Raw genomic sequence first — 23,130 nt, 5'->3', positions numbered from 1 at the left:
AGATTGGGGCAGCTGTTTAATAATCTTAAAGCATCTGGATAGAATCTGGCCTTGAGTTTGATGTTAGTATTTTCAGGCTTTTGTATCTTCTGTCTGATGGAAGAAGGGAGACATGAGAATGTCCAGGTTGGATGGGTCTTTGGTTGCTGCTTTAATGAGGCAGTGAGGCAGAGTCCTTGGACTCACAGTTGTACAAAATGTTAGTGGGCCCTGAACTGGAATACTGTGTACCAATTTGGTCCCCTTCCTTAAAGAAAAGGCATTGTAGCATTAGAAGCAATTCAAAGGAGATTCACCAGGCTAATTCTTGGAATGAGAGGGTTGCTCAACCAAGAGAGCCTGTATACTTGGAGCCTGTATTCCTTTGAGTTTAGAATAATGAGCACCGAATTTAGAATCTTGTATGTTTGATTTTTAGATGTTGGAAGAGTCATCTGTTGGGATGACTGAGATGTTGGGAGGGGACATAGCTATGAGATAAGGGACCAATCACTTAAAACTGAGGTGCTTCAGTTCACATTGAAATTTCTTCTCAGTGAATTTCTGGAATTCAATGTCCTGGTGGGTAGTAGAAGCCAGATCATTGGAAATATTTAAAGTGGAAATAGAAAAATATGACAGATATAAAAACAGAGGTGTTGAGGCTAGTATAAATGAGCCATTATCATATTAAATGGCAGACAGGCTTAAAGGGCCTGATGGTGCATTCCTGCTTCTATGTTCTTTTGTTTCCATTAAATGTCAACAGAATTATCCATCTTTGGTCTCCTTCAGTTATCTCTGCTACTATGTTTGTGTGCAATTACTAAGTTTCATCTCTGAAATGCCTGCTGACTTCCTCCCTAGTTCTGTTGCTGAAGCTACTTGTCATCATTTCTATGCTGCAATTCTGTAATTCTCTTTGTTGGCAATTAGTAAATGAAAAAAACAATACGCTTGTTAAGTCTGTGCCAACACAGAAACCTATATAAATCACTACTCAACTTTAACAAATCACAATATATTGTCACCAGGTTCGCTAGTGGATTTGTCTAGTTTAAGTTCAGTTTTTGGCCAATGCCCAATGCTTCGGTTTGAGAAGCTTGTTCAGCATGTCAAGAGAAAACTCGTGAGCACAAATAGCTGGTGTAGTCATACTCACAGAATAGTAAAAATTATCCATAATTCCCCCTTGCATCTGTATATGCGTATATCCTTTCACATATAGAATTCTCTATTGATTACACGTCCCATGGATCATTTTAACAATGGTAAGGAATGCAGTTGAATAATGCCCTCACTCTGCAAATGAATCAATATTTGTTTTCGAAGAAGCACATTTTAACAATGGCAAGGAGCATTGCTGAATAATGCCTGGCCTTAGCAAATGAATCAGTATTTGTCTTGGAAGGAGCACAGAGTAGCAGTGGCATAGAATAAATCCAAGCTCAGAGACAAATTTATCCATCACCGAGCACTGTTTGGTGATGACAAGTGGCAAAATATTGAAAGACACAGCACCTGGATTGAATTGTGTCAGATTGTGAGAATATCAACACAAGGGGAAATTCTCATTCACTCTACCCTATCAACCTGCTGAATATGTACCTATCCATGACAGTATTGGTAGGATTATTCATCATTTAGTCATTATGGGAAAAATTGTCTTGTTGAAAACTGCTGTTAGTATGAGTACATCATTATTGTATAATGTCTTTAACATAGTGAAACATTCTAAGTGTTTAAACAATAGTAAATCACTTAAATAGACACCAACCTGCTGAAGGGGATACTGGAGCTGTGACCAAATTCTGGATGAGACAGGTAGATATTTTGACATGCCTTGATAACAGATAATGGATCTTTTACCATTGAGTTTGTCCATGAGGGTTCTGACCTTCTGTGTCCTGAATTTTATTTGTGCAGTGAAAGTTTCCGTGTGCAACTTTTTTTTAATATAAAGGTAGCTGTTCCATATTGGCTACCATGTGAGATCCACTAAACAAACCCTTAATCCAATTGGCAGCGGAGACCAAGGTGATTGGAGAAAAGATTATGCTGAATGAGTATAAGGGCTGCAAGGACAAGCCATGTGATTAGTAAGTTTGTAAATGGGGAAATTGGTGGTATAGCAGACAGTTAATAAGATTATCTATGATTACAACTGGATATAGATTAATTGGGAAAGTGGGCCATGGAATAGTACCGGTATGTGAAATTTAACTTGGATAAGAATGAAGTGTACCATTATGGTGTGTTAACCGGGGCAAGACTTGCATAGCAAATAGCAGGGTCTTTCACTTTTGTAGAATGGAGATCTAGTTTTATTAGCACATAGTTCTGTGAAAGTACCAGAACAGTTTAACAGAGTGGTGAAGACGTTTGGCAAATCTTGCCTTCTTCGGACTGAGTACAAGAGCCGGGATGTCATGTTACAATTGTACAACGCATTGGTGAGACCACACTCGGAGTATTGTGTGTAATTCTGATTACCTAGCTGTAGAAAGGGTACAGCAAACTTGCATAAGGACTGAAGGCTGGAGTGATAAGGAGAGATCAGATAAACTAAGCTTTTTTGCCCTGGACTACTGCAGGCTGGAGGTGTACCCTGACAGAGCTATATAAAATCATGAGGGGCATAAATAAGGTGAATGGTCACAGCAGTTTTCCCTAGGATAGGGGAGTCTAAAGCTAAAAGACTTTGATGTAAGATGTGGGGGAAGGAAAGATTTAAAAGGGATCTGAGGACTAACTTTCTCATCAGAGGTTGATGAATATGTGGGACGAGTGGCCAGAGGGACTGGCAGACATGGTGCAATTACAGTATTTAAGATATTTAGACAATTATGTGGATAGGAAAGGTTCAGAGGGATATGCAGCTAACTTGTCAAGTGTAGCTTGCTTGTGCAGGTAACTTGGTTGGCATGAACAAGATGGGCTGAAGGGCCTGTTTCCATACTGTATGATACTAACACATGGGTGCAGTGTCATACAGTATAACATTTTGTACAGTCCCTTGGCTTAGAGCCTCCAATAGTGCAATGTTTCTTTGCCACTTGCACTTTGGTAAATTGTTCCCTAGTATTCAAATTTGGTGTCTTTGTTCTTGACCATTTTAAAGGTTCACATCTAATTACAATTACGTTGCTAGCAAGAGCAGATCAGCTGAATTCTAGAACTGAGATGAAAATAACTGACACCAAGGTACCATGTAATCAAGTGTGGTACCATAGATATTGGAAATTAATTGAATCAACTGACTGATGTGATACTTAGCATTGTTGGTTATGGTAAGGGGAAGCCAGATGAATTGAATTGAATTGACTTTACTTACATCCTTCATGTACACAAGGAGTAAAAATCGAAGTAGAAATTATCTCTCTGTCTAAATGTGCAATGTGTAATTTATAGTAATTTATAATAAACATGTACAGCAGGATAGTCAATATAACATAGAAATACAGTTGCGTCAGCATGAATAAATCGGTATGAAGGCCTGGTGGAAGAAGCTGTCCTAGTGCCTGTTGGTCCTGGCTTTTATGTTGCGGTACCATTTCCTGGATGGTAGCAGCTAGAACAGTTTGTGGTTGGGGTGACTCAGGTCCCCAATGTTCCTTTGGGCCCTTTTTACACACCTGTTTTTGTAAATGTTCTGAATAGTGGGAAGTTCACATCTACAGATCCGCTGGGCAGTCCGCACCACTCTCTGCAGAGTCCTGCAATTGAGGGAAGTACAGTTCCCATACCAGACAGTGATGCAGCCAGTCAGGATGCTCTCAATTGTGCTCCTATAAGAAAGTTCTTGGGATCTGGGGGCCCATACCAAACTTCTTCAACCGTCTGAGGTGAAAGAGCGCTGATGTGCCTTTTCCACCTCACAGCCCGTATGTACAGAACACATGATATCCTAAGTGATGTTTATGCTGAGGAACTTAAAGCTGTTCACCCTCTCAACCCCAGATCCATCGATGTCAATAGGGGTTAGCCTGTCTCTATTCCTCCTGTAGTCCACAACCAGCAGATGGGGAAACCTTGCAGCAAGTGTTCAGCTCTGAAATCCTACTATTACCTGTTCCCTCAATGTCCTTCTTCACAAGTGTTCAGTCCAGCTGTGTTTCCTCTGGTAATGAGATGCAGTGAACATTCATAAAACTTGGGTAAATCTTGGGCTGATAAATAAATAATGTTCATGTCTGTTAAGTGCCTGGTAATAATATCTAAAGTAAAGAGAACCTATTTTTGCCCCAAAGCATTCAGTAGAATTGCAGTCTTTGTATTCTCCAGGATTAATATCCTGTGGTCAACACTGACAAAACTTAATAAAACTTGCCACTTGTGCACAGAATTTGTGGCTACAAGTCCAGGTCGAAAGGAGGACCTTCTACAATCAGCAGCTTGCCCTACGTTCTTCTAATCTCTTCTCCCTCCTGCCGTCTGGGAAAAGGCTCCGAAGCATTCGGGTTCTCACGACCAGACTATGTAACAGTTTCTTCCCCCAAGCTATCAGACTCCTCAATACCCGAAGCCTGGACTGACACCTTGCCCTACTGTCCTGTTTATTATTTATTGTAATGCCTGCACTGTTTTTGTGCACTTTATGCAGTCCAGTGTAGGTCTGTAGTCTAGTGTAGCTTTCTCTTTTTTTATTACGTAGTTTGGTCTAGTTTTTTGTACTGTGTCATGTAACACCATGGTCCTGAAAAATGTTGTCTCATTTTTACTATGCACTGTACCAGCAGTTATGTTTGAAATAATTCTTCCATGGTTTTAATTTCTATTTTTCTTTTATTTTCACTGCACTCTTTCTCGTTTATGCAATTGAAAGTTGAAACATCAAACAGTGTTCGTGTCCAGCACCTTCACCTAACAATCTCACTTGAATTTGAATAACTCTCTTCATTCACAGCACAGAGAGCCATCACTTATAGGCTCTTTGTACTGCATCTCCCTTCTAGCTCATTTAGATCTAGGCCTTGTGAGGTTAATTTCCTTGACTCAGTGCTTCCTTGCGTCAGACAACCACACTTGCTATCTCCTTAACTGTTTTTTCATCTGCTGTAATGTTGTGTATTATTCAAGTTAGCCAATAGCTTACATACACAGCCAATTAAATACAGCCCATGATAAAACACACCAAACAATGACTACCTCACAACTATGCTTTAATTGGAATTAGTTCAAACAACTCAAAGATTCACTACGTTGTTCAATTACCTAACTCTTTAGTATCACAATATTTTAGTTATACAACCCCTTAGTTTAATTTCCTAACTTTGAAAACTGCTGTTTGTATTTAGATGTCACCCTCTCTAGATGAACCTGACCAAGGCTGCAAGCGACCAGTTCTTCTGAGTCTCTGACTCAAGATATCTTCAGTAGTTGGATTCAAGAGTTGCTGCTCTTGGTTATCTTGAGGCATTTTTAACGCATTTCTTAGCAGACATTGTTTAGCCTCTTGCAGCCAGTTATATGGCTACCAATCCAGTCCTTATACATACGAATGCGTATCTTTAACCCCTTCAAGTTTCTGCTGTAACACCACTCCGCAGTTTCTTACAGGAATATCTGTGCTTTTGCAGTTTATCAGACTGTCCTTTTCTCAGAGTGTAAGTTCCCAGAGCATCCTTATTGGCTTGTTCTGTTCTCCTTGATAGTGGGGTAGTTCAGGGTTGTTTTAAGCTGCCTCGGGTATGTTCTCTCATTGATATGGATCAGCTGTTGATCATGTGACCTTCCTTTCTTCTAAAGTTCTCTTTAATTTGAAAATTTGTACAAAGATCACACAATTCACTGGATATCGGTGCTAGATAATTGTATAACTATCAAAGTGAGCTTTTATATTTAACTATGAACAGTTGAGCATTATGGATTTTCAGAAAATATGTGTATTTGCAGAAGTCTTCTCCAGGTTGAAGGACAAATACTTAAAAACTTCACTTGTCCATTGAATGAATGCCACTGACTTTTTCCACTATGTTTACTATTTGCATTTGCTTTGTATTTGACATTATAATGGGATGAAATCAAATCAGTACTAATCTTACATTATGACAAAGCAGTACAGAAAAGTGATAGAGACCCCCCCCCCCCCACCCCTCCCGCCAATGTCAGCAAAACATAGGAGCTGATCTTGCCGGTTGTTTTCTTCAGGAGATGGAGCGGGGCACACCCGTCAGTGCTGCTGAGGTGCAGATGGTTGAGTGTGTAAGCAAACAGCTTGTTGTAGTTCAACCCACATGGTCACTATGCCAAGAAAGCACACAAGTGCCTCTACTTGCTCATAAGTCTCCATTGATTCTCACCAATTTTTAATAGATGCACTATTGATAGCATCCTGTCTGAACATAAGAAACTCTGCAGATACTTGAAATTCAAAGCAACACACAAAATCTATCACAAAAACCAGCCTCCCCTCCATTGACTCTGTCTATGCTTCTCGTTGCCTCTAGAAAAACAGACAGCATAATCAAAGACTCCTCCCACCCTAGATATTCTCTGTCTCCCCCCCTTCGATAGGGCACAAGGTACAACACTTGAAAGTGCACACCATCAGTCTGAAGGGCAGTTTCTATCCTGTTGTGAAGGGACTCTTGAAGGAACCTCTTGTACATTAAAGATGAACTCTTAACCTCACAGCCTGTTTGCTTGTGGACCTTGCACCTTATTGTTTACTTGCACAACTCTTTTCCTGTAACTGTAACACTATATTCAGTATTCCATTACTGCTTTTCCCTTGTACTACCTCAATGTACTTACGCTTTGAAATGATCTATCTGTGTAGCTGGCTTGCTAAACTGTTTTTCCATGTGACAAAAATATACTAACAGCATGTAGCAGTTCCAAATACTCTGCTTCACTATTCAAGTGATTTTATATTCAACTGCAGTTCAGAGCAAAGAGACAGAAACTAATCCTTCAAGCAAGTAAATAATACATTATTTATAGTAGTACAAATCTGTTTTTCTATTAAGACCCAAATAACTTATAAGAATGTAAACCGTGAACTTAATTAGTGCCTCTTGCAATATGAGGATGTCCAAAAATGCTTTGCAGTTAATGGAGTTTAATTGAAATATCACTGCTATGATTTAGAAAAGGTAGGAATCCATTTATGCTCTTCACAATCCCTTGGGACCTGTTTGGAGATGTGAGTTGGAAGGATAGTTCCTACAGGTATCAAACTCCCACTTAAGGCACAGAAACAAATGCTGTAAGCACTCAGATCATCAAAGTTAAAAGTAAATTTATTATCAACGTACATACACAGTGTCTTGAAAAAGTATTCAGCCCCCACAATTGTTTTCACGTTTTACTCTCTCATTTTCTAAATTTAAAATATGTTGAAGTAGAACTTTTTTTGAGCCAATCTACAAAACATGTCAGATCAGAAGAATATTTCCAAAACCTGTCAAATATTAACTAAAAATTTTGGAGTACTGAAGGCACTGAATATGCCTTGCAGCTCAATGCAGTCCATCATAAAAAAGAGGGAAAAACGTATGAAACCACAGCCACGTGGCCTAGGTCAGGTCATTCCTCTGCACTTAGTTGCCAGACAAGAATGGCACTTGTAAGAGAGTGATGCCAGCCATCATTCTGAGTAAGCTGCAGAAATCAGTGCTGCAACTGGAGACAAAGTTCATGGCTCCGCAATCTCTAAAAGCCTTGCACCAAAAGATAGTTTATGTAAGGGTGGCAAGGTAGAAGCCTGGCTTAAAAATCCCTTGCCCATAAAGACTTTGCAAAGCGTCACTTAGACACTGTAAAGATGTGGAAGAAGGTCTTGTGATCGGGTGAGAATAAAGTTGAATATTTTGGCCTCAATACAAATCTAATCCCACTTTGTTTGTCCATCCTTCTCCCACACCTGATCTGCAACCTAAAACTAACATTTGTCCATTTGTACTCAGTTTTGAGAAAGCATTGTAGCGATGTGCTACACACAGCGCTGAAATAACGACATGCAGTCGGTAAATTGTTTCGAGACTAGTTTATTCAAACTTTGCAGCGCTGGCATTTAATCCCTGGTGCCCGCCCTCTCCGGGCGGAAATGACTTCAGGGGTGCATTACCAAAGTCTCCCCCCGCGCGCTGGCTATTTGTGAGCCGGTTTGTCTGCGCAGAAAGTGGGTCGCCACATAACCCCCTCCCAGAACCGGCGATACACCCCCCAATGTCCACTGTCTGGATCAGCCTCTGTTTGGGAGGTCTGCCTCTGCGCCGTGGTGCCTGAATCTCGACCGGCTGCGCCAAGTCCACATGGGCTGGTTTGAGTCGGTCCACCGTGAAAACCTCCTCTTTCCCCCCCAATGTCCAGAACGTACGTGGACCCATTGTTGTTGATTACCTTGAACGGCCCCTCGTAAGGCTGCTGTAGCGGTGCCCAGTGTCCGCCCCTTCGTACAAACACAAACTTACAGTTCTGCAGGTCTTTGGGTACATGGGTCGGGGTCCGTCCGTGCTGTGAAGTCGTTACAGGGGCCAGGTTGCCGAGCCTCTCATGTAGTCTGCCCAGGACTGCTGCGGGTTCTTCCTCTTTCCCCCTTGGGGCTGGTATGAACTCTCCTGGGACGGCCAGGGGTGCGCCGTACACCAACTTGGCCAACGAGGTGTGCAGATCCTCTTTGGGCGCTGTGCAAATTCCAAGCAGGACCCAGGGAAGCTCGTCCACCTAGTTAGGTCTTCTCAGGCGGGCCATGAGAGCCGACCTCAAGTGACGGCGGATGCGTTCCACTAGTCCGTTCGACTGTGGGTAGTAGGCAGTAGTGTGGTGTAGCTGCGTTCCCAACAGGCTGGCCACAGCCGACCACGGGCTGGAGGTGAACTGGGCGCCTCTGTCAGAGGTAATGTCGGCCGGTACCCCGAAGCATGCTACCCAGGTTGTGATCAGTGCTCGGGCGCAGGAATCGGCAGATGTGTCGGTGAGCGGGACCGCCTCTGGCCACCTGGTGAACTGGTCTACCATAGTTAGGAGGTACCGCGCTCCTCGGGACACTGGTAGGGGGCCCACGATATCCACGTGAATGTGGTCGAACCTCCAGTGTGTGGGTTCGAACTGCTGCGGCGGGGCTTTAGTGCGCCACTGCACCTTGGCTGTTCGGCACTGCGTGCACGTTCTGACCCATTCACTGACCTGCTTGCAAAGTTCGTGCCACGCGAACTTGCTGGAGACCAGCCAGACGGTTGTCCTGATAGATGGATGCGCCAAACCGTGTATGGAGTAGAAAACTCACCGTCTCCAGGCTGCCAGGACGATGGGGCGAGGTTGGCCGGTAGCCATGTCGCACAGGAGGGTCCTCTCACCTGGGCCTACGAGAAAGTCCTGCAGCTGCAAACCCGAGACTGCGGTCCTGTAGCTGGGCATCTCGTCGTCTGCCTACTGCGCCTCCGCCAGTGCTGCATAGTCCACTCCCAGGGACAGGGCCTGGACAACTGGTCTGGAGAGTGCGTCCGCCACGACGTTGTCCTTTCCCGAGACATGCTGGATGTCCGCCATGTACTCGGAGATGTAGGACAGATGTCGCTGCTGGCGAGCCGACCAGGGATCGGACACCTTCGTGAACGTGAAGGTCAACTGTTTGTGGTCCGTGAATGCGGTGAACGGCCTTCTAAGAAGTACCTGAAATGCCGGAAAGCACCCCACCGACTGCTGTGTTGGATGTGTCCACCGTGAGTGCGGTCGGAACGTCCGTCCTGGGGTGCACCAGCATCGCGGCATCTGCCAAGGCTTCCTTGGTTTTAACGAAAGCGGACGCAGCCTCCTCGTCCCAAGTAATGTCCTTGCCTTTACCCGACATCAGGGTGTACAAAGGGCGCACGATATGGGCTGCTGTGGGGAGGAAACGGTGATAGAAGTTCACCATACTAACGAACTCCTGTAGGCCTTTGACCGTGTTGGGCCGGGCAAAGTGGCGGATCGCGTCTACCTTGGCGGGCAGAGGTGTTGCCCCATCTTTGGTAATCCTGTGGCCCAGGAAGTCGATGGTATCAAGACCGAACTGGCATTTGGCCGGGTTGATCGTGAGGCCGAAATCACTCAGGCGGGAGTAGAGCTGGCGGAGGTGGGACAGATGCTCCTGGCGACTACTGCTGGCTATAAGGATGTCGTCCAAATGGATGAATGCAAAGTCCAGGTCGTGTCCCACCGCATCCATTAGCCGCTGGAACGTCTGTGTGGCGTTCTTCAGGCCGAACGGCATTCAGAGGAACTCAAACAGTTTTGGGGATGTCTTCAGGGTGCACCGGGATTTGATGGTATCCCCGGACGAGGTCTACTTTGGAAAAGATTCTTGACCCGTGCAGGTTTGCTGCAAAGTCCTGTATGTGCGGCACTGGGTAGCGGTCTGGAGTTGTAGCCTCGTTCAGTCTGCGGTAGTCGCCGCATGGTCTCCAACCCCCAGCTGCTTTGGGCACCATGTGCAGGGGGGAGACCCATGGGCTGTCGGACCTCCGTACGATCCCCAATTCCTCCATCCTCTTGAACTCCTTCGCCAGGTGAAGCTTTTCCGGGGGGAGCCTTTATGCGCGGGCGTGGAGGGGTGGTCCCTTGGTCGGGATGTGGTGCTGTACCCCGTGTCTGGGCATGGCTGCCATGAACTGCGGTGCCAGAATCGATGGAAAGTCCGCCAGGATTCTGGTGAATTCGTTGTCCGTCAGCGTGATGGAGTCCCGGTGTGGGGCCGGCAACTTGGCTTCACCCAGGGAGAACGTCTGGAAAGTCTTGGCATGTACCAGTCTTTTCCCTTGCGAGTCGACCAGTAGGCTGTGAGCTCGCAAGAAATCCGCCCCCAGGAGTGGTTAGGCCATGGCGGCCAGTGTGAAGTCCCACGTTAACCGGCTGGCACCGAACTACAGCTGCACTGTGCGGGTGCCGTAGGTCTGTATTGTGCTGCCGTTTGTGGCCTTCAGGGTGGGTCCTGGCTTCCTGTTGCGGGTGTCGTACCCCATCGGGGGCAAGACGCTGATTTCCGCTCCACTGTCAACCAAGAAGCAGCGTCCCGACTGTTTGTCCCAGACGTACAAGAGGCTGTCCTGGTGGCCAGCCGCCATAGTCATTAGCGGCAGCTGTCCCTGGCCCTGGCCCTTGCAGGGCGGGTGACAATGGCGGGCTTTTGTGCCCCACCACTGGTAGTAGCAACACCACTGTTCACTGGCCTCCTCACTCCTGCCTCTGTGTTGTGTGCGTCCCCCTGCCGGGCCTGGTCTGGTCTGCTGTTTGGTGCATGGCCTGATAATCTGACCGACAGACGCCATGCTCTCCCTCTTATCTTTCCACAGCACGTCTGCCCAGGCCACCACCTTCCGGGGGTTGCTGAAATCTGTGTCGGCCAGCAGCAGATGTATGTCCCCGGGCAGTTGCTCTAGGAACGCTTGCTCGAACATGAGGCAGGGCTTGTGTCCATCAACCAGGGCCAGCATCTCGTTCATCAATGCTGACGGCAGTCTGTCTCCCAAATCGTCCAGGTGAAGCAGGCGGGCACCCCGCTCACGCCGTGAGAGGCCAAAGGTCCCAATGAGCAGCGCTTTGAATGCTTCATATTTGCCTTCTTCCGGGGGCGACTGTATGAAATCCTCAACCTGGGCGGCCGTCTCCTGGTCAAGGGCGCTCACCTCATGGTAGTAACGCATGAAATCAGAGGATATCTGCCAAATCTGGAACTGGGCTTCTGCTTGGCTAAACCACACGCGTGGTCGCAGCGTCCAGAAAGTCGGCAGTTTTAGCGAAACTGCGTGAACAGATGAAGAGTCGGTCATTTTTGGTCCAAATCCCGTTTGGACCGTTGGGGTCACCAATGTAGCGATGTGCTACACACAGCGCTGAAATAACAACACGCAGTCGATAAGTTGTCTCGAGACTAGTTTATTCAAACTTCGCGGCGCTGGCATTTAATCCCTAGCACCCACCCTCTCCGGGCGGAAATGACATCAGAGGTGCATTACCAAAGTCTCCCCCCGCGTGCTGGCTATTTGTGAGCCGGTTCGCCTGCGCAGAAAGTGGGTCGCCACAGCATCATCAATCTAAAATGCTAATTTTTTTCTTTCCACAGCTACTTTGTGATCTGTATGTTTCCAGCATTTTTTGTTTTTGTGTCAAATTTCCAGTATCTGCATTTTTTTTTTGGATTTTAGCACTTATTTCAGAATGCTTCTTGGGCAGACCTCAGGCTGAGGATGACTTGCTATTTTTCAATTAGTATGGGGTTTACTTCCATCTGTGAGCTATTTCCATCTGAGAGCTACTGGCATCTCAGATTAACATGCCAAGAAGACAAAGTGATACTGCTTCAGTGCTGGCCCAGTTATCTATCTGGATTTCATAGTGTTGTCTGAGTGTCCTTAGTCTCTGGGAGCACGAATGCCATCCACTGAGCTTTTTCTAATTATTATTTTCACTCCTTTCCCTTATTAGCCTCCTTTGTTTCAGCCTCTCACCATGTAAATTAAATTGAGGTCTCCCTTCCAGCCTCCTACCCACCCCAATCCCCACTCTCACCCTTGCAACAGCCACTGCTAAATGTGTTCAAATCATTGAACTCATGGTCGTGGTTTTGAGGATGGTTGGCATACCTTTTCCCTATAATTGCCTTCAGCAGGGCTGTTATTACAAAAACTTTTCAAACAATTGTGTGCAGAATTTAATTTCCTCTTTTTCAAAAGTTCAAAATTAGATTTATTATCTAAATGTATGTTAATATATACTACTTTGAAATTTATTTTCTTGCAGGCATTTACAGGGGAAAAAGAAATACAATACAATTTATGAAAAACTATAGATAAAGAAAGACTGACATGCAACCAATGTCCAAATATAAATTACTACTAAGGGAATAAGTCGTAAAGAAGTCGCGAAAGTGAGTCTGTAGGTCGTGGAATCAGTCCAGAGTAGGGGTGATTCAAGGTATCCTTTCCTCTCCGGTCCACTGCATATACTATACAGTTTAGATGACCATTGAATTAAGATAAGGTGAAATCTGAGCAAACAGGCAGAGGTCATAGAAGTAGATTGTAAAAGCTTCACCTGTTATGCAGAAAAGAGAGTAACAAAATTAATTCAGGAGACTGGCAAAATTATAATACAGAATACAACATATTCACATTGTGGAAAACAAACAAAAAATCTTAAAGGGGTAAAACTTCTTAGAGAATGGTTTAATCTAAAGAAATTTGGCTTAGCAAAGCTTTATTAATAGGGTCAGAAGCTGATGGGCATATTCTTGAGTCTTAATTGGTGGTTTTGGCGATTCTGGATTGTTTCGGCTTGATCTTTTAAGAATTTCCTAGATTTTAGAATGTTCCCTGTCCTGAAGAGTGTACGAATGAGGAAACTTTGGCCTGATGTAGCATACCATAATACTGCCTGCATTAGAGAGCATCGATTGAGCGAGCTAAGGCTTTTCTCTTTGGAGCAAATGCGGATGAAAGATGACTTGATAGAGGTGTACAAAATGATGAGCAATAATATTGACAAAATTGTCAATACGATGAGCGATAATATAATGATGAGCGACAATATGATGAGTCCATACAATATTGAATGGACTTTCACAGAGTAGAAATGGCAAATATGAGGGGACTTAATTTTAATAAGATTGGAGGAAGGTATAGGGGGGATGTCAGTGATTAAGTTTTAATACACAGTGGTGGATACGTGGGACACATTGCCGGGGTGGGAGTGAGGGCAGATGCATAAGAAACTCTTGGTTAGGCACATGGATAATAGTTAGAGGTTTATGTAAGAGGGAAGAGTTAGATTAATCTTGGAGTGGGTTAAAAGGTTGGTACAACATAGTGGGCCGAAGGGCCTGTACTGTGCTGTAATGTTCTATGTTCTACAGTCTGTTACTAAGTTATGAAACTGGTATGGTGAAACATACTTCTAAAGCGAAGGAGTGTGTGACCAGTAGGAGATTCTTGGTTAGCCACGTAGTGAGTCAGTGCATGTGATGCTTTTGGATGTTTAAAAAACACTCGGTAAAGTGCCAGATAAACTAAAGGACAAGATTAGGTTCATTGGTGTAGAGGTGACATTGATGTAGACTGAAGGTTAGGTATTGGTCACCTTTGGGTTGTTGATATGCAAATAGTCTGATTTCTTAAGGATTAATGATTGAGCCTCAGCTACTCACAGTCCATGTCATTGGCATGATTGAGGGCCCGGTAATTTATACAAGCTTATCTAGTCAGGATTGAAATAGATGTTACAAAGGAATATATTAAGATTGTAAATGACTAAAATTATAACAGCTGGAATATAATTTAAAGCATTTCAGAAGTTATGCATTTTGAAAGCAGAGACATAAGCTAAGTACATTTAAAAAATTGAGGCTTGGAGATGCTGGAGCCTGATTTCCTGATACACAAATCATAGTTAATATGCAAGTCCAGCAAGTACTTGGAAAAGAGGGGGCTTGTTAGTTCCCTTATAGAAATATGTCCTATCATAATTTCTCAAGTGCCCTGTTAACCATAACTTATTGCAAAGGGGTCGGAGTGCAAGAAAATAATTCTTAACTGCATTTATACAGTTGAGAACACTTGTTCAATTTTGTTCTCTTTTGCTAGGAATAGATACGCATGTCTTGGAAGGTGTAGCAATATTCCCTAGGCTGAGTTATAAAATGAAATAGGTCCATCATGGTTCCAGTTAAAACTTGGAGGTGATTTGAGTGAAATAGTTGCACAAACATTCTTTCAGGCTTAGCAGGGTGGATGATGAGAATAATAGGGATAACCCCGACAATAAAGTTTCAGTCATTTAAAAGTGGGTATAATTGGTTGTTTGTGTTGACTGTAGTTAAGTGGTGCAATCCATTGTGGTTTCTAGTGTGCACAATTAGAATTTGAACCAGAATCAGGTTTATTATCACAGACTTGCATGTCATGAGATTTATTGCTTTGTGGCAGCAATACACTGCAAAGACAAAAATACAGTAAATTATAAAATACAGTAAATGACACAAACGAGTTAATGTTCGTGGACCATTCTGAAACCTGATGGCAGAGGGGAAGCAGCTGTTCCTAAATCAGAGTGTGGGCCTTCAGTCTCCTGCACCTCCTCCCTAGTAGTCGTAGTAATGAGAAGGGGGCATGTCCATTATGGTGAGGATCCTTGGTGATGGATGCTGTCTTCTTGGTGGGGAGGGCCATGCCATGTTGAAATGGAGAAGCATTGAGTTGTCCTACATCTTCAGATGTTTTGCTTCTGTTCTCTCCTTGGGTTAGCATTCAGACACCCGAGGATCCAAGTTAAGAAACTGCAGTCTTTACTAGATATCCATGATGTATAAGAGCCTTATTAGTTAGACTTAACTAATACCACTTAAACAAAAAACACCTTTGGACTGAAAATTACTTTTAAAAGTGGGAGTGTGTTTACTTCAGCTTTAATTTTTTTAAATATTTCTTTTCCTTTGCATCTTTTCCTCTTTCAGTTGTATGTCCATGAACAAATTTGTTCAAAGTTCCCGGTGATACTTTTTGGTCTGCATGGTTGAGGAGGCAAGTTGTTGCTCTGTCTGTTACTTGAGGGAAGTACCACATTAGACAGGCTTCTGTTTTTTTGTGTAAAAAGTCTATTTTTTTGTGGATAGTTGTGAGTGTAATGAACAGTAATTCATTTATAAGTTTTCTTCAAGACATGATTTGTTGTGTGTGGTGTGGTTTAGTTGCTCTGTTTAGGATGAACATAATCCTGTACTTGTATCCATCTTTCAAGAGTGTCTGGAACTGAATCTGACCTGTTCTAAGTCTCTAAATAGCTCTTGTAAATTAGTCTATAAATTCTGGTGGGATATATTTCTGCCACAGGTGCTAGCTAAAAGCACTTTATCCTGTTTACAGTTTTTTGTCAATATATTAACATGGTTATTAGCATGGTTAATCCTATTTGTCACAAAGCCTTTCTTTTGGTGAAGATAGCACTCTAGAGAGTTATGACTGATGGCATGGATAGATTCAGGTGCAACAAGTTGATTATCAAGTATATTGAGTTTAGTTTCAATGAATACAGTTAAGCCAGCTAACTACAATGGTGCTAGAAAATTTGTGACCCCTGTAGAATTTTCTCTATTTCTGCATAAATATGACCTCAGATGTGATCAGATCGTCACATAAGTCCTAAAACTAGATAAAGAGACCCCAATTAAATAAATAACACAAAGATTATATGTGTTAATTTTATTTTTTGAGAAAAATGATCCAATATTACATGTATTTGTTGGAAAAAGTATGTGAGCCTTTGCTTTCAGTAACTTGCATGAGCCCTTTGTAGAGCAATATCTTGAACTGAATTGACTTTATTTCTTACATCCTTCACATACATGAGTAAAAATCTTTACGTTACGTCTCCGTCTAAATGTGCAATCATAGTAATTTATAATAAATAGAACAGCCAATGTAACATAGAAATACACTCAAATCAGTGTAAGTTAATCGGTCTGATGGCCTGGTGGAAGAAGCTGTCCCGGAGCCTTTTGGTCCTGGCTTTTATGTTGCAGTACCGTTTCCTGGATGGTAGCAACTGGATGGGGTGACTCAGGTCCCCAATAATCCATCGGACCCTTTTTACACACCTGTCTTTGTAAATGTCTTGAATCATGGGAAGTTCACAACCTCAGATGCGCTGGGCTGTCCGCACCACTCTCTGCAGAATTCTGCAATTAAGGGAGATACAATTCCCATACCAGGCAGTGATGCAGCCAGGCAGGATGCTGTCAATTGTGCCCCTGTAGAAAGTTCTTAAGATTTGGAGGCCCATACCAAACTTCCTCAACCGTCTGAGGTGAAAGAGGTGCTGTTGTACCTTTTCACCACACAGCTGGTGTGTACAGACCACGTGAGGTCCTTGATGTAGATGTTGAGAAACTTAAAGTTGTTTACCTTCTCAACCCTAAGTCCATTGATGTCGATAGGGGTTAGCCAGTCTCCATTCCCCTGTAATCCACAACCAGCTCCTTCAACCAAATGTTTCCAGTAACTGTGGCTCAGTCCTGCACATCAGCTTGGAGGAATTTTAGGCCTTTCATCCATACAAAACTGCTTCAACTCTGGGATGTTAGTGGGATTCCTTGCATGAACTGCTTGCTTGGGTCCTTCCACAACATTTCTATAGGATTAAGGTCAGGTCTTTGACTTGGCCGTTCCAAAACACAAATTTTCTTCTTTTAAACCATTTTGTTGTTGATTTACTCTTGTCTTTCAGTTAATAGTCTTGTTGCATTATCCAACTTCTATTAAGCTTCAGGTGACGAAGTGCTACCCTGACATTCTCGTGTTAAATGTTTTGATACACATTTGAATTAACTGTTTCATCAATGATTGCAAGCTGTCCAGGCCCTGAGGCAGCAAAGCAGCCCAAAACCATGATGCTCGTTCCACCACGCTTCACAATTGGGATGAGGTTTTGGTGTTGGTGTGCAATGCCCTTTTTCCTCCAAACATAGCAATGTGCATTTCTGCCGAGAAGTTCAACTTTTGTCTCGCCTGTCCACAGAACATTGTCCCAGAAGCATTATGAAACTTCCAGGTGATCTTTTGCAATCTTGAGATGTGCAACAATGTCTTTATTTGGAGAGCAGTGGTTTCCTCCATGATGTCCTTCTATGAACACTGTTCTTGTTCAGTGTTTTTCTTATAGTGGACACACGAACAGAAACTTTAGCAAGTTTTAGAGATTTTTGCAGGTCCTTTGCTGTTACCCTTGGATTCTTTTTCACCTCCTTCAGCATTGTACATTGAGCTCTTGGTGTGATCTTTGGAGGATGCTCACTCCTAAGGAGAGTAGCAACAGTGCTGAGTTTTTTTTCCCATTTGTAGGCCATTTCTCTTAGTGTGGACTGATGAACACTCAGAAATGCTTTTGTAGCCCTTTCTAGCTTCATGTTTCTGTGTAATTCTTCTAAGGTTCTTTGAATGCTGTTTTGATTGAGACATGCACATAAACAGATCTTTCTTGAGAAGAGCAGGCTCTGTCAGTAACCTGACTGTGTGTCATTTCATAGGGCAGGGCGCCTCTACAACCCACACCTCCAATCTCAGCTCATTGACTGGAACACATGACTCCGAATAGCTTTTGTAGAAGGCATTACCCCAGTGGCTGGCATACCATTTCCAACAAATACATGTAGTATTGGATCAATTTTCTCAATAAATCAATAAACAAGTATAATGTTTTTGTGTTATTTATTCAATTGGGTTCTCTTCATTTAGTATTAGGACTTAAGTGAAGATCTGATCGCATTTTAGGTCATATTTATGCAGAAATACAGAGAATTCTACAGGGTTCACAAACTTTCTAGCACCACTGTATCTGTATTCTTCATGTATGTGTTATGTTTCTCTTCCCTCTGTTAATGTTACCTGATCTGCTTCTACTCTTAAGTGCTGTTCACCACATGGAATTGGTGATAATTTGATGTTTCCATTCCTATGTTTGAGCAGGTGCTATAGCATTTCACGGTTCTGCTATTGATTGGTCTCAGTACTCATGGTCATGCTCTGCCAGTAGGGAGGGCATACCCAGAATCATGATGGAAGAGGCTGAAGCTTGTCTGATGAATGTGCTTGTTTTTTTTGTAGTGTGTTATTTCTAATTTTAGTGCCTGTCCTCCAGTGTTTAAAAAAATATGATTTTAGTGTTAATTAGGCTGGTTTTGTCTTTGTTATTTTGCCTGGTTGTTTAAGTAACCCTACAAAATCTTTGCTGGCATTTGACATTAGTGGCAAAGGTGTGAAGAAGAAGAAGAATGAATGAATGAAATGAATGGGATTAACTCTAACTCTGCTCTCTCAACATTTAATAGACCATCTTTTTTCATAGGTATTCCCATTGCACAGCAACATCTCATCTGGAACAACTTGGAACTTGAAGATGAATACTGTTTACAGGACTATAAGTAAGTTGTGATTTAAAACAAAACAACTTTTAATTTTTGAGTTGTACTCCTAATATAAACAAATGCCTTTTTTATGATGCATACAGTAGGAATGAAAACTGATGCATACAGTAGGAATGAAAAGCCAAAATCAGCATGAGGCAATTCTGTCATTTTTCTGACCCTTTTTCTACTGGTCGCTATTGCAAAATATGGTCCAAAGTCTGGTAGCCTGTGTGGTAATAATACACATTTCCCCATCTGTTTTCTCCTACCAGAATGGGACTGAGTAAAAGCGGCACAGATACTGTATTTTTCCAGATGCTACTTAAGATTTAGAAAGAAGATCTTTTCTATTAATGATAGTTTGTATCCCTATGTTCAACAACCAATGGGTCAAGTAGCAGTATGGAAAAGAGGTCATTATCAGTTTATCACAGTTTACTGTCTTCTATTTGCAGTATATCAGAAGGTTGTACTCTTAAATTGGTGCTTGCCATGAGAGGGGGACCTATTAATACCAGAAGGGGTAAGTAAAGTGTTCCGTCATTATGTATTTTTCCTCGTTTTTTTTACTTGGCTTTCGAATTTTCTTCAAGCTTGATGATGAACAACACCCATGGCCATTAATGGAAAGAGTACTCATTACTGGCAGGAATTAGAGGTATTTTTGGGGAGTGAATTAGGTTCTGTTGATATAGAGTTGTGGGATCAAATTTTCAACTGTTTGAAAATTGAATCTTACTTCCCCATGTTAGCCAAATATTGTTCTTGTCACAACTGCTACCTTCCCCTTCACCACCCTTTCTCTTCAAGTTGTCACTGAGTGCACACTTACATACAGGAATCATACTCAAAGATTTTTGAAGATTTTGTTTCTTGATGTCTTGACATGCCTTAGGATTCCATATCACCGAATAACTGTCTGCCAAATCTCTTTGCTATTTTATTTCTCTTTTGCATGCTTCTTGTTCACTCTCTGTGAGTCCTGATGAAGATCTCAGCCCAGAACGTCGATTGTTCCTCTCCATAGATGCTGCCTGTCCTACTGAGCTCCTCCAGCATTTTGCATGTGTTTCTATTGTTCACTCCTGCCTTAGCTATAACTTAGACTAATTATGGAATTAGAAGCACAGGAAAAGTTATTCAAAAGCATAAACCCTATATTCACTGGAAATCTAAATAGAAAATAGAAAATGCTGGAGGTATTCAGCAGATCAGGCAGCATCTGTGGAGAAATGAAATTATAATTTAAGATTGATAGAAACATAGAAAATGGGTGCTGGAGTAGGCCATTTGGCCCTTCGAGCCTGCACCACCATTCAGTATGATCGTGGCTGATCATCCAACTCAGAACCCTGTACCTGCTTTCTCTCCATACCCCCTGATCCCTTTAGCGACAAGGGCCATATCTAACTTCCTCTTAAATATAGCCAATGAACCGGTCTCAACTGTTTCCTGTGGCAGAGAATTCCACAGATTCACCACTCTCTGTGTGAAGAAGTTTTTCCTCATTTTGGTCCTAAAAGGCTTCCCCTTTATCCTTAAACTGTGACCCCTCATTCTGGACTTCCCCAACATCGGAAACAATCTTCCTGCATTTAGCCTGTCCAATCCCTTTAGAATTTTATATGTTACAACAAGATCCCCCCTCAAATCTTCTAAATTCCAGTGAGTATAAGCCTAGTCGATCCAGTCTGTCTTCATATGACCTTTTAAAGTACTAGAAAAGAGAGAAAACAAGCAACGTGTGAGATGAGCCTGGTCAAGGTGACACAAATGTTTGTGTCATCTGTTACGTACCCCGTAACTGGGTCACTTACCAGCAAAGATAGAGAGGTCCATTGAAGTCTGATGGTACTATTTTTTTTTTTTTATTTTTTTATTAGTTTTTCAAAGATGGTACTATTTTTAAAAGTCTTTATTTATAAAGGGGCACAAAAATAAGATTAATACAAACATTCAGATAATATACGTCGTCATACTCAATCTAAAAGCACGGGTATAGTAATAATCATCAATAAGAAATCGCTCTATCGTTTGTCTAGGGGATAATATATTGTCCGATGGAAATATAAAAGTCACTCAGTTCCTGCAGGCTTCAGCCTCTGGGGACCGCTGGGTTTTCACTTGTTGGAGAGAGAGAGATTTGTGAGAAAAGAAACTTGCCCGGGTCTTTTGATGAGACCAATCCGTTGAGTCGGGGGAGTTGGTTCCCCGTTGTTAGTTCAAGAAAATCGTTTCTGTGGTACCAGCCACCGGCTCCCAGGCAAGGGAACCGAACGCACGTGGTTTCCTTCAAATGGCTTCCGGCTATTACGGGATCGCTAGCGTTTCTTCTGGTGCGTCTGAGGGGCCGTCTCTACAGCCCCTCTTTTATCTTGACTCGCAGGGTAGTAGATGTCAATCAGGTTGGGGGTGATGCAATCTCTCTCTCAACCAGCCCACTTTGCCCGAGGGCTTGCATGTAGCCTAGTCCCCAATCCACAAATGTGTCTCCAAGAGACAATGGCCAATGTCGCATTATTTTGCATCGCCGAGGAACGAGGCATCCGGCACGTCTCTCTCCCATTTCCTGGGTCCACTGACCCAACCCATGAGTGCTCTTGCGATTCTCACAAAGGAGGGGGCTGCGGGCATAACACCTCCCCTCTTAAAAGTGTTTTTTTACCAGCGGTTAAAAAAACGAAGTAGTACAGAGTCTTACAGGATTTTAGAATCTAACACAATACAAAAGCTTTTCTTTTCACTACAGAGCAATACAATTATACATTTAATTCAGCATCTAAACAGTTAACGATTACAGTGTCACTTTCTTTACTAGCGTAACATCCTGTACCTTACTAAAGTCTTATAGCATCAGACTTCAACTTAATGACCACCTATTTTTTTTTTTCCTCAGCAAACAAAACTAACGAGTTGTGATCTTAAGCTTACGTGTATACTACCACAGGTCATGCAAATACCAATCGTTATGTTGCTTTCAACTTAACAGGCAGGCTTCCAAGGGGTTTGTCTTTATTATTCACATGCTTTGCTGAAATCCCGTACAACCGGCTGGGCTATTTAAAAATGGCGCCCTTCATTAACCGTCGTCTCTTTTCCGGTGAGTCCCTACGGGAGGAACTCGGGTAGTTTGGCGAGGTAAACTCCCGCCCGCCTCGTTCATAGGAGTTATTTTATCAACACCGTGTCCCAAACTTAGACCATTTCCACTCAATTCTTTAATTTTACACAGGTGGCTAGCCCTCTCGTCAGGACCCTTCAGGCTATTGGTTTTTAATTCGAACTCTGTTCAAGCAGCATTTCAAATTCTGCCTCTTCACACCCCATTCTGGAATAACAATAGGGTGGGGGGCCCCGGCATCTCCCAGCTTAATCTGTAAGCGATCTGCAGGGTTTAAAATTTCTTCATTCGATTTGGGAACTGCAGATTTCCCATTTCCTTCACTAATAATATTTATCTCCCCATTTTTGAGCTCCGCATTAAGTTTCACCACCCCTTCGAGCACAAACACCGGGGAACTCTCGCTTCCCACGATTACCAGGGTTAACCCCTTTTCCACTGAACCAAGTCTATCTGACCCAAAAGGACGGCCGTCTCGTTCAGCTGAATCAAATACCTCAGACTTTTTCTGAGCTCCGTTACTACGTTCAGGACCACGTGCATCCCCATCTTGGACACACTCAAATGGGACATTGACCTCTTCCAGGCTTTCAATACCCATACCTTTTTCAAATTCTAAATTCCCCTGATCCTCCCAGTTACTCTCTGGGCAACTCCCTTCCAGAGTAAACTCAACCCCACGGGCTGAAACAACCTCATCTGCCAACCCAGTAGACTTCTTCAAGGCAAGGGCACCCTTTTCATCTAGGACTGCCCTCATTTCATTGTCCGGAACACCTTTAGAATTTTCAACTTCGTCAAACAGGTCTGCCACACCAGACAGATCATCCATGTCCAACTCTGGACCTCTTAACCGCTCTAACGGTTCCTCATCTTTATTTTCTGCCTCTAGAACCTTGCTCCTCGTTAATGGCAGATCTACCTCCTCTCCCTTACCCTCTTTCACTTTACTACTCTTCACTTTACCACCCTCTAAACCCTCGTAGCACAGGGTCGGTAAAAACGTCTCGGCCAAATCGAAACTGGCCAGATTTAAACTGCTCTCGTTCTCAGCTGCCGCTCTCGACAGGCTGCGAGTGACCGCGCATGCGGGATGGCTCTTGGAAGCTAGGGGCGGAGCCTCAACACTCACAGGCGGTTTTATCAGCGTCAT

At 43.1% G+C, this 23,130-nt stretch overlaps 1 protein-coding gene across 2 annotated transcripts in view; it reads left to right on the top strand.

Moving 5' to 3' along the window:
• zfand4 (zinc finger, AN1-type domain 4) overlaps positions 1–23,130 on the top strand; it is a 62,153-nt gene that overhangs the window by 6,898 nt on the left and 32,125 nt on the right. For both annotated transcript variants that reach the window (XM_073025199.1, XM_073025198.1), the window contains exons 3-4: positions 18,796–18,871; positions 19,312–19,379. In XM_073025199.1, coding sequence (XP_072881300.1) covers positions 18,796–18,871; positions 19,312–19,379 — 144 coding nt within the window. The remainder of the gene's footprint in view (positions 1–18,795; positions 18,872–19,311; positions 19,380–23,130) is intronic.

This window comes from Hemitrygon akajei, chromosome 21 (assembly GCF_048418815.1).
Source record: "Hemitrygon akajei chromosome 21, sHemAka1.3, whole genome shotgun sequence".
Classification (NCBI taxonomy): domain Eukaryota; kingdom Metazoa; phylum Chordata; class Chondrichthyes; order Myliobatiformes; family Dasyatidae; genus Hemitrygon; species Hemitrygon akajei.
The sequence above is the reverse complement of the archived record's forward strand: the minus strand, read 5'-3'. Positions and strand labels throughout refer to the sequence as shown.